The 11466-nt window shown below is 44.6% G+C and overlaps 2 protein-coding genes across 6 annotated transcripts in view; one reads left to right on the top strand and one right to left on the bottom strand.

Annotated features, from left to right (window-relative positions):
• Positions 1 to 11466, bottom strand: part of Pik3ip1 (phosphoinositide-3-kinase interacting protein 1) — a 76458-nt gene that overhangs the window by 48041 nt on the left and 16951 nt on the right. The window lies entirely within an intron of this gene.
• The window catches only part of Limk2 (LIM domain kinase 2), a 68969-nt gene that overhangs the window by 54915 nt on the left and 2588 nt on the right, over positions 1 to 11466 (top strand). For all 4 annotated transcript variants that reach the window (XM_005339859.5, XM_040292042.2, XM_078039578.1 and 1 more), the window contains 7 exons: positions 29 to 115; positions 1777 to 1908; positions 2101 to 2157; positions 4579 to 4644; positions 5679 to 5853; positions 6645 to 6700; positions 8193 to 8350. In XM_005339859.5, coding sequence (XP_005339916.1) covers positions 29 to 115; positions 1777 to 1908; positions 2101 to 2157; positions 4579 to 4644; positions 5679 to 5853; positions 6645 to 6700; positions 8193 to 8350 — 731 coding nt within the window. The remainder of the gene's footprint in view (positions 1 to 28; positions 116 to 1776; positions 1909 to 2100; positions 2158 to 4578; positions 4645 to 5678; positions 5854 to 6644; positions 6701 to 8192; positions 8351 to 11466) is intronic.

Raw genomic sequence — 11466 nt, 5'->3', positions numbered from 1 at the left:
GCATAATTAATAGTCATCCTCTCTGTAGGTGACACACAAAGCCACAGGCAAAGTGATGGTCATGAAGGAGTTAATTCGATGTGATGAGGAGACACAGAAGACTTTCCTGACTGAGGTAAGAAAATAGGGTTGGAGCTGCCACTGTGCCTGTAGTCTAAACCACTAGGCAGGAGGATTCCTTGAACCCAGAGTTCAGGGCCAACCTCAGCACTGTAGTGAGACCCTCTCTTTTTAAAAAAGAAAGAGCCAGGAATGGTGGCTCACACCTGTAATCCCAGTGGCTCGGGAGGCTGAGACAGAAGAATCGTGAGTTCAAAGCCAGCCTCAGCCACAGCAAGACTAAGCAATTCAGTGAGATGCTATCTCTAAATAAAATACAAAATAGGGCTGGGGATGGGGCTCAGTGGCCGAGTACCCCTGAGTTCAATGTCCAGTACCAAAAAAAAAAGCAGGGGGGGGGCACTGGGGGATGTAGCTCAGAGGTTAAGTGCCCCTGAGTTCAATCCCTGGTACCAAAAAAGAAAGGCTTGGGGGAGGGAGGGAGGGAGAGAGAAAGAAAGTGGAGTAGGGGGTGGGATTTTAGTGTCACCATTGGAAGAGGGTTAGTGGTTTCAAGAGAAAACTTAGTTTGGAATCACTGTCTTAAAGACTGAGCAGCACTAGAGGAATATCTCTATCCCTTCTAAATTATAGCATAATTTATTTGTTCAATGAAAACTTATTTAAAAACAGCACAAAGCCAAGCATCATGGCACATGCCTGTAATCCCAATGACTCAGACTGAGGCAGGAGGATTGCAAGTTTGAGCTGGCCTCTGGCAACTTAGCAAGATCCTGTCAAAATTTAAAAAAAAAGAAAAAAGAAAGGGGGGCTGGAGTTATGGCTCAGTGGTAGAGCGCTTGCCTCGCATGTGCTAGTCCCTGGTTCGATCCTCAGCACCACATAAAAATAAATAAATAATATGAACATATTGTGTCCATCATCAACTAAAAAAAAAAGAAAAGAAAGGACTGGGGATATAGCTCGGTGTTAAAGCCCCCACCCCCACCCCTAGGTTCAAGCCCCGGTACTAAAAAAAATAAACAAGCTGGGTACAAGGAATGTGATAACAAACAAGATGTGGTTCAGAGAAACTCTCAGACTATGAGAATGATGGATTAAAAAAACAGACCAATTTAATTCCCCACTTGGTGCTACTGTCACCAACTGAACACCCTATAGGGCGCCTAGAATAGGACTCCCAGAAAACTGACACCCCTTGATAATCTATAGTTTTTACCATCCCTCCCACATTCCTCCATGGAGGAGCTTCAGTTGGGAACGCCTGTATTCTAGGTGCTACTCCCCAGGCCTTTGTTTCATTCTTGGGCCCTTCCACTCCAATTCACCAGCAAAGTTCCTAGAAAGGCAAGATCCCAAGGGCCAAGCCTTTAAGGCCATCCCCATCCACATAGTGGTGTTCTTCCCTCTCCCTGATCCTAGTGCCTGGCCACATCATATAAGATAGGAGAAGGGCTGGGATTGTGGCTCAACAATAGAGCACTCGCCTAACACAGGTGGGACTGGGTTCAATCCTCAGCACCACATAAAAATAAAGGCATTGTGTTGTGTCCATCTACACCTAAAAAAAATAAATATTTAAAAAAAAAAAAAGAAAAGATGGGAGGCAGGAGAGGCAGTTCATGCTTGCTGAGCTGACTCCCTGGCAGGTGGAGGGAAGAGGACTTGGTGAAAAGTTAGCCATCTACCCTCTGGCCTTCTCCTACCCTCACCCAGGTGAAAGTGATGCGCAGCCTAGACCACCCCAACGTGCTCAAGTTCATTGGTGTGCTGTACAAGGACAAGAAGCTGAACCTGCTGACGGAATACATTGAGGGGGGTACACTGAAGGATTTTCTGCGCAGTGTGGTGAGCATACTGCCCCATAGTCACCAAGAGCCTTGGCAGGCTGTTCAGAGTGACACCTGTGTCCCCAAAGATCATGTTGGGGGAAACAAGCACAGACAGGGAGGCTGCACTGGCATATGCATACCATGCTGACCCATGGGGCCTGCACCACTTGTGGCCACAGCCTCTGACTGGCATTCCCTTACCCTGCAGGATCCATTCCCCTGGCAGCAGAAGGTCAGATTTGCAAAAGGCATCGCCTCCGGAATGGTGAGTCCAATCTAAAACTCTGCCATCACAGGAGTAGGGAGAAGTGTGAAGATTCTGGACTGCTCTCGAAGACAGATACCCCATCCTGTACATATTGTGTAGGCTGGGTCATTAAGGAGCTGTTAAGTTTCTCTCTCAGGGCCAGTGAAATTGCTTCTGGCCAACTGTTCTCAGCCTACAACCCTTTTCTCAAAGGATTCCAAATCTCTAAAGATAAATGGGGAATGGACCAGGTAAACTACAGAGGCAAACCATAACACAAGATGGCCTGGTCTTCCTATCACAGAGGTGTTCAAGTGCTGAGAGCCCTTGAAGCAAGCAGAGACCTCATTGCCTAGGAAATCAGAAGGAAGAAATGAGTTCCCAATGAGTTCTGAAGGATGGGCTAGAATTAGATAAAAGTGCACATTAGCAGAGAAGCCCAAAGATTTAGGTGATGACAGCAGCAAAAACCTGGGAGGATAAAGGAAGAAACTGTGTATATTCCCAGGAATTAATGATCCAATCTTAGCAGTCTTTACAGTTGGCAAGTTCGAAGTGCTTCGTATGTGCCAGGCACTAAGCTGAGGGATTAACACATGTGAACATGTTTATTCTTCACAACCCTCCATTTCCAGATATGAAGCTGAGGCTAAATTTTTAGAGACAGGGCTGGAGTCCTGGGCTGGTTAGTCTGACCCATCCACATCTGAGATTTTAACCACTGGTCTTTACATGAGGTCCATGAAGGCAGTATTAGGTTGAAACAGTAGATTCGAGTTCCTATGTTTCAAAAGATAAATAGATTTTTGTAAAATATTTATTTTTTAGTTATAGGTGGACACAATATCTTTATTTTATTTTTATGTGGTACTGAGGATCAAACCCAGTGCCTCACACATGCTAGCCGGGCACTGTGCCTCTGAGCCACAACCCCAGCCCAAGACAAATAGATTTTTAAGCACTTTTTAAGTAATGTTTCATTATCAGAGCCTCATCTTTTCCAAGGTGAGTCTGGAATGGTCCGTAGATTGGGATAGAATTGGAGAATCTCAGAAGGGATTGTTAGAGAGGGACAGTAAAGCATTTCAGATTTCTAAATTAAGGTACCAAAAATAAATTAAATAATAAATTAAAGTACCACCAGAGGGACATGATGGAGTCTAAATGGAGAAACTGTTTGGCAGTGAGAGAACAGGAGTTGGGAAAAGAGTCAGGATAACTTGAGATACCTGATGTCGCAGTGATGGTCAGAGAAAAAAATCTGGGATTGGGAAGACCTTGCATTGGTGCCTCCTGAAACTGATCTGCTAGCAGAACCTTCCACCATCTCCTGGTAGGAAACTATTTCTTTGAGGCAGCAGGTTAGGGATGGGCTGTTGGTCACCTAGTCATCTGCAGAAAAGGAGCAGCTGGAGTTGTGGGACAGAAAAGGCATCCATGTAATGAGTAGAAAGATGGCTTTGAGAAGGGCTGACACTGAGGAGGCTGGAAGGAAAAAAACAGATATACAAAGGTCTTAGGAGCAGGGAACATGGAAAAAGTGCCTACAGCCTTTGAGCAAGGCAGGCAACCAGATCATGAGCTCCAGTTTTGAGTGTGTTGCCCCAGGTGTGAACAGTTCCAGGAGGCTAGAGGCTGGAAGCAGCATTGCAGGGGCCTGGAGAAGGAGCAGTGGCTCTTTTTGCATTTGCAAGGGAAGAGAAGGAAAAAAAGAGTTGATAAGAACCAAGGTGGAGCCCTGGAGAGGGAAAATAGCTAACGGGAACTTGTTTAAAAACATTTAGATAGAAGAGGGAGAAGAGGATGGGATGGGGATATGACTCAGTGGGAGAGCACTTGCCTAGCATGTCTGAAGCACTGGTTTCCACCCCCAGTATGGGGGAGGGAGAATGGGTGAAGTTAAAGTATAGGTCCGAGTAAGGAGAGTAGAGTCTCAGGGAAAAGGTGTCATGAACATAGAGCTAGTTAGACCAGGAAGGAGGTCACTTCTTCTTTATCACAGGCAGGAAAGGATCCAAAATGGCTGAAGTCAAGAGATTCAAGGTATGGGGAAAGGAGGGAGCTTACATCTGAAGGCATTCATTTCAGATGGCCTTGATCTAAGTAAAATGGGTAGAGGTGATAGGGAGCTGCAAGGGCCATGACCCCATGGCCCAATGGAATTGAGGACTTAAAGAGAGAGCAATGAGGTCTTAGACCAGCTTTGTTAGTGACTGGTGAACAAAAAGATGGGCAGAAGATGGCAGCAGGGAGGGAGAGGAAACCCAGGCAGCCTTTGTCTTCCAATTGGTGTTGGAACAAGAAGTAGATGTGGCGGGGGCTTGAGTCCACTGTTCAGGTTAGGTTCTGAAGCTAGGCAGGGTTGCCCTGGGAATAGAGCAGTTTCCAGAATCAGAGTGTGGTTGGTTTACTGGCCTTTGACTGGTGTTTCTGTTCTAGGCCTATTTGCACTCCATGTGCATCATCCACCGGGATCTGAATTCACACAACTGCCTCATCAAGTTGGTATGTCCCTCACTCTGGGCCTGGCTGGAGCCTCCCTAGGGCCAGCCCTCCTGAATTCCACGTCACCAAGGAAGCTGAGCATGGGTTCTGACTTCAGGCTAGAGGTGTTGCCTGAGGGCTCCTTATCTTGCCCTTCCTGCTGCTTACAAGGCACTCCTGTCTTCTGGAAGTTCCCAGACACGTGCAGATACAATGTGACCTCTTTGAATTCTTTTAACTAGAAGGGACCTCATGGCTGGGAGAGGTGGCTCAGTAATAGAGCTCTTACAAGGCACTGGGGTTGACCCTTAACACAATAAAAAGTTGGAGGGACCTTAGAAGTTCTTTAATAGCATATAGAACCCTGATGATTTACCATTTTTTGCCCCTGTAAAACAGCTCATTGCTAACCCTGTTTTATAGCATTTGAACCTGAAACTTCAATCTGAGGCTAAGAGCTAATAAATTTATAGTGACCAGTTTGAGGCTAGCATTCCTCCCACAACCCCTCAGCTGTGGTTGTTACACTATTGTTACTCCTATTGACTTGCAATCTGGCTTCCCTGGTGTCCACCAACCGGCCCTAGCCCCCACTCTCTGGACCCACACCGAACATTCTTAATCCCTTCTCGCATGACTGCCCTGTAGCTATCCCAAAAGCTTATCTCACCAAGTCACCCCCACTAACTGCCTCCACCTTATCATTTTTTCTCTTATCATGGTTCTAGCAACTACCTCAAATCTTTTTTGGAAAAAGGCAGAACAGGAAAAAACAAAACAAAACCCTGTCCCACCTTTAAATTCCATTCTACAGGTTCCAGAGTCCTACTCCTCCAGGGTTGCTGTGGTTCTATTGTAAACCTTCTCTTGAGCTGGGAATCTGCCAACAGCATACACCAGACTGATAGAAATACAAATGCACAGCCACATCTATTTCTACTGTGACTCTCCTTTGCTGTGTACCTTTGCTCCCTTTCTCTTGCCTATGCCCACACCCTACAGCCAGGTTTGAGAACATCCCCCACCAAGTCCTGACCTGGTCCTTGTCCAACCAGGACAAGACTGTGGTGGTAGCAGACTTTGGGCTGTCACGGCTTATAGTGGAAGAGAGGAAAAGGCCCCCAGTAGAGAAGGCCACCACCAAGAAACGCACCTTGCGCAAGAATGACCGCAAAAAACGCTACACAGTGGTGGGAAACCCTTACTGGATGGCTCCTGAGATGCTGAATGGTGAGTCCTGAAATCCTGAAGGGAATGCCCCTGAGTGAAAACAAGCCACATCTTGTAGCTGAACCCCGAGAACTTCTGGGGAGGCCTGAGAAGTGTAGGGCTAGACATCCAGAGCTGGGGGCTTGATGGTTTTTAACCTTCAGCAGGCCAGACCTTATAAACTCCCTCCTCTCTGAGCTCATGAGTGGGCGCTGATTATTGTGCCTGACATAGGGTAAAGTCTGGTTTCACAAAAGGCTGGCTTTTGCACCCCAAGGGTGGCTGAGAACTCAGTGTATTCATTGCCCAACCTCAGCTTTTCCTCTCTCCAGGCTGAGAACTGAAGTATGGTGCCCCCTGGTGGATAATACTCAAACCAGCCCAGGCATTCTTGAAAGGCACAGGATTGAAAGGCCTGATGCAATTCTTTTCAGAGTCTGAGGCCCAGAGAAGTTCAGTGGCTTGCCTGATGCAATTCTTTTCAGAGTCTGAGGCCCAGAGAAGTTCAGTGGCTTGCCGTGGAACACACAGCTGGCTGAAAGCAGAATCTAAAAGAATGTGGGTGCAATTCTTTTCCCCTGTACTATGCAGTTGCATCTGGGCAATGCTGTATAAAGTCTCTCCAAGGCAGGCCACTCAAAACTGAGTAGAAATGATTTTCAAATGGAACCCATATTGGGAAGCCTTTGGGGCATCCCCCAGAACCTGTTCTGTAGTCCTGGTTTTTGTCTCTGGGTTGGCTTGACCTTATACCCAGTGCAGAGCAGGTAAGAGATGTAAACTTAACAGCCTACTCTCCTCTATTCCCCAAGGAAAGAGCTACGATGAGACAGTGGATGTCTTCTCTTTTGGGATCGTTCTCTGCGAGGTGAGCTTTGGCACAGAGGCCAGGTCTGAGGCAGCAGGCCTAGCAGCCCTGCCTCATTTCATGTTTGAGGGCCTTTCCTCCTAGGGACGAATAGCTCACCATAAAATCAATGTGATATAAAGTTTTAGTATTTGTAATACATTCCACATTTGAGTCTCATTGGTCCTATGAGAGGACTAAGGAGGTTGTTTCAGGTAAAGAAATGGAGGCTCAGAAAGGGGCAGTGGGTAGTTCTTAGTCACATGGAAGTAAGGGGCAGATGCTCAATTGACATCAGAATTCTAGTAGGAAGCCAGGTGTGGTGACACACACCTGGAATCACAGTGATTTAGCGGCTGAGGCAGAAGGATCACAAATTTGAGGCCTTGGAAGCTTGGCAAGACCCTGTCTCAAAAGTGTTTAAGAAGGCTAGGGATATAGTTCAGTGGTAGAGCACCACTAAGTTCAATACCCAGTACTGGTTTTGAAAAATTACCAGTAGGAAAGGCAAGGGATTGTTCATGTGCTGTTAGTTTTTAGGCCAACTGTAGCCTTTTCGAATTCCCCTCTGTTCATTGTTCCCCAGGACCTAAACCCATCAACTGGAAGTACCAACCCTGTGGTAGGAACGACTGGATACAGACTGAATCTTGGAAAGATTCTTGCCTTTAGCAATTTAGCAGTCATCCAGCAACAGAGCTCAGTATATCTCAAAGCAGTCAGTCAACAACCTGCTTAGTCCTCTCATAGAACCAATGAGACATTTGAAGGCTTCTGTCATTTCCACAAAGTTGTGAGTGGGAAAGGAAAGGAGAGACTAAGATTGGTTAGAACAATGAAGGAAAGTTTTTGTTGTTGTTTTAGTAATTTTCTTTGTGGAGTGCAGTGGTGCACAGCTTTAATCCCAGCTATTCAAGAGGAAAAGGCAGGAGAATCCCAAGTTCCAGGCTAGCGTGGGCAACTTAGCAAGACCCCATCTCAAAATAAAAATTTTTTTAAAAAATTGCTGAGGATGTAGCTAAGTGGTAAAGAATTTGCCTAGCAAGTAGAAGGCCCTGAGTTCATTCATTCAATCCCCAGTACTACCCCCCCAAAAAAGATTCTTCTTTAATAGATGTCAATTGAGCATCTGCTGAGTACAAAGGAGTAAACTGATGCCAGAGTTTCAGACATGAATCAAACCTAGCCCCTCACCTCGCAGAGCCTTGACTCTAAACACAGCTATAAGAGGAACAGGCAGGGCAAGTTGGGATGAGTGGAAGTTGGGAGCCTTTAGGTGCCAATTTATAACATTGTCCTTCTGCTGTCTTCCATACCCTCCTTAGTAATCAGATTCTCCGTGGAAAGAGAGGTCTGGAATAGCAAATTCTAGAGAGATGAAAGCAAGCAGCTCTCTAATCTAGTTTTTACCACTCCTTCTTTTGTGCATTCTTCTGTTCGCACACCAGCATCCCTTTCCCCTGCCATATAGCTGCCTTCTATAGTCCTTTCTAACCAGCTATTTTATCAACAGATCATTGGGCAAGTGTATGCAGATCCTGATTGCCTGCCTCGTACACTGGACTTTGGCCTGAACGTGAAGCTTTTCTGGGAGAAGTTTGTTCCCACAGACTGCCCCCCAGCCTTCTTTCCCCTGGCTGCTATCTGCTGCAAACTGGAGCCTGAGAGCAGGTTGGTATCCTACCCCTTTCTCCCAGCTTATAGGGTCTTGGCATGCTTCTCCAGCCTTAAGTCACCTCCAAGATCTTCTCAGGCACAAGGGGCAGCAGAAGCATTGAGCTCAAGATTGCAGCTGTCAAACCCTGAAGCTACCTGACAACTCTGACATATACCAGGTTTGAGGGGAGAAAGACAAAGGCATAGTATTAAGTGAGCTGGATGGGACACAGAGACACAGCTATTAAAGGAAAATTTTCTGGATTTTTTTTTTATTCTGAATTATATCTCTAGTGCTGTTTTTTATTTTATTTTGGGACAGAGTCTCAACTAAGTTACCCAGACTGACCTTGAACTTGCAATCCTCCTGCTTCAGCTTCCCAAGTAGCTGGAACTACAGGCATGTGCTACCAAGTCTGACCTAAATCAAAGTTTAAAAGAAGAAATGTGGGGCTGGAGGTATAGCTCAGTGGTAGAGCCCTTGTCTAGATATGGCAGCCCTGGGTTCAATCCCCAATGCTACAAAAAATTTTTAAAGTGTTAGGGTTGTAGGTCAGTTGTTAAGATTGCTCACCTAGCATACATGAGGCTCTAAGTTTGATTCCCCAGCACACCCCACCAATTTTTTAAAAATAATAATAGAAGAAAATTCACCTAAGCCATTCTAATACAAGTGACTTCATGCTTTTATATTTCCCTTTCCATAAATGTGCATTTTTTCATAGTAAATAAAATTTTTTATTTTGCTCTGCATTTTCCTACTTACTACCCAGTCTTCTTTACCACTTTTGTTGGCAACATGAAATACTATTAAGAGACTGTGAACGTATTATAATCTATATAATGTAAATGTTCAGGTTTTTCCAGTTCCTCATTATAATAGGTACTAAACTGGGAGTGTAGCTCAGTGTTAGAGCGTTTGCCTAGCATGCTTCAGGCCCTGGATTCAATCTCCACCACCCCCCGGCAAAAAACAAAACAAAACAGTAGGTACTAACTACAATGAGCAACTTTATGCATTAATTTTTTCTTTTCTTTTGTTTATTTTTTTATTTACTAGTACCAGGGATTGAACCCAGGAGCATTTAACCACTGAACCACATGACCAGCCTGTTTTTTATTTATTTTTTGTGTGGAGACAAGGTCTCACTAAGTTGCTTAGGGCCTTACTAAATTGCTATGGCTGGCTTTAAACTTGCCTCCTGAGCCACTAGAATTACAGGCATGTGCCACTGTGCCTTGCCCATTTATTCTTTTAAAAAGTCTTAAATTGGACATGGTGGTATACACCTATAATCCTAGCAACTTAAGGGGCTGAGGCAGGAGGATCACGAGTTTTGAGGCCAGTCTCAATAACCTAGTGACACTCTGTCTCAAAAAATAAAAAGGGCTGGGGTAGGGTGGGGCTGGTGATATAGCTCTGTTGGTAGAGTGCTTGCCCCGCATGCACAAGGCCCTGAGTTCAATCCCCAGCACCCTGACCCCCAAAAAGGGGGAGGCTTTGGGGGCTTGGGTTGTAACTCAGTGATAGAGCACTTGCCTAACACGTGTGAGGCACTGGGTTTGATTCTCAGCACCACATACAAATAAATAAAATCAAAGTCCATCAACAACTAGATAAAATATTTAAAGAAAAAAAAAAGGCTGGGGATTAGCTTGTAACTCAGTGGTACAGCACTTTCCTAGTATGCAAGGCTCTGGGTTCAATCCCTAGTACCATGCATAAAAAAATGTCTTCTTAAAATTGCCTTAATTCTTCTCAAGTGATGGCTTTCAATATTACCAAAGTTAGCCCACATCTTTTTTTTTAATATTTATTTTTTAGTTGTAGTTGGACACAATACTTTTTTTATTTATTTATTTTTATGTGGTGCTAATGATCGAACCCATGGACTTGCCGTGCAAGGTGAGTGCTCTACTGCTGAGCCACAACCCCAGCTCTAGTCAATATCTTTTTTTTTTTTTTTTTTTTTTTTAAAGAGAGAGTGAGAGACAGAGGGGGACAGAGAGAGAGAGAGAGAATTTTAACATTTATTTATTTTTTTCTTAGTTCTTGGCGGACACAACATCTTTGTTGGTATGTGGTGCTGCTGAGGATCGAACCCGGGCCGCACGCATGCTAGGCGAGCGCGCTACCGCTTGAGCCACATCCCCAGCCCCTAGTCAATATCTTTTTTAAGTTCATGCATTAGAAATCTAGAATCCTTGTTGTCTTCTTGCTATCAAATATCAAAAATCATGGGGCTTGCCAGGCACAGTGGTGCACACCTATGATCCCAGCAGCTCAGGACAGACAGGTGGATCTCAAGTTCAAAGCCAGCCTCAGCAAAAGCGAGGCATTAAGCAACTCAGAAACCCTATCTCTAAATAAAATACAAAATAGGGCTGGAGATGTGGCTAAGTGGTCAAATGCCCCTGAGTTCAATCCCTGGTACCAAAAAAAAAAAAAAAATCATGGGGCTTGCCAGATATGGTGGCATATGCCTATAATCCCAGTGACTCAGGAGGCTGAGGCGGAGGATCATAAATTCCAAGCCAGCCTCAACAATTTAGTGAAACCTTGTTTCAAAAATAAAGTTAAAAGGCCTAGGGATGTAGCTCAATGACAGAGCACCATGGATTCAATCCCCTGTACCTCAAAAAAAAAAAAAAAGTCATAATTATAGTGCTGAGAATGTAGCCCAGTGGTAGAATACTTGCATAGTATGTATGAGATTCTGTGTTTAATCCCCAGCACCACACACACAAAAACAAATATTTATTATGTTGGACCAGGAATTTTTGGGTATTCCAGGCACACATTTCTACCACAGAGCCATATCCTCAGTCCTTCTAGTTCTTTTATAATCCAGAAGACGGCAATCCTTCAATAACAACAGTGTTAACAACTTTAAAAAAAATTGTGGGGGCTGGGGTTGTGGCTCAGCAGCAGAGTATTCTAGCACGTGCAAATCCCTAGGTTCGATCCTCAGCCCCACGTAAAAATAAATAAATAAAGGTATTGTGTCCAACTACAACTGAAAAATAAATATTAAAAAAATTGTGGAACTACACAATATTTGTTTGCTAATATCCGTTCTGAGTCATTCTAAATGCCTGTGTATATTCCAAAATATATATATTAAGTGCCT

Source organism: Ictidomys tridecemlineatus, chromosome 2 (assembly GCF_052094955.1).
Source record: "Ictidomys tridecemlineatus isolate mIctTri1 chromosome 2, mIctTri1.hap1, whole genome shotgun sequence".
Classification (NCBI taxonomy): domain Eukaryota; kingdom Metazoa; phylum Chordata; class Mammalia; order Rodentia; family Sciuridae; genus Ictidomys; species Ictidomys tridecemlineatus.
This window is presented reverse-complemented; position numbering and strand designations above follow the sequence as displayed.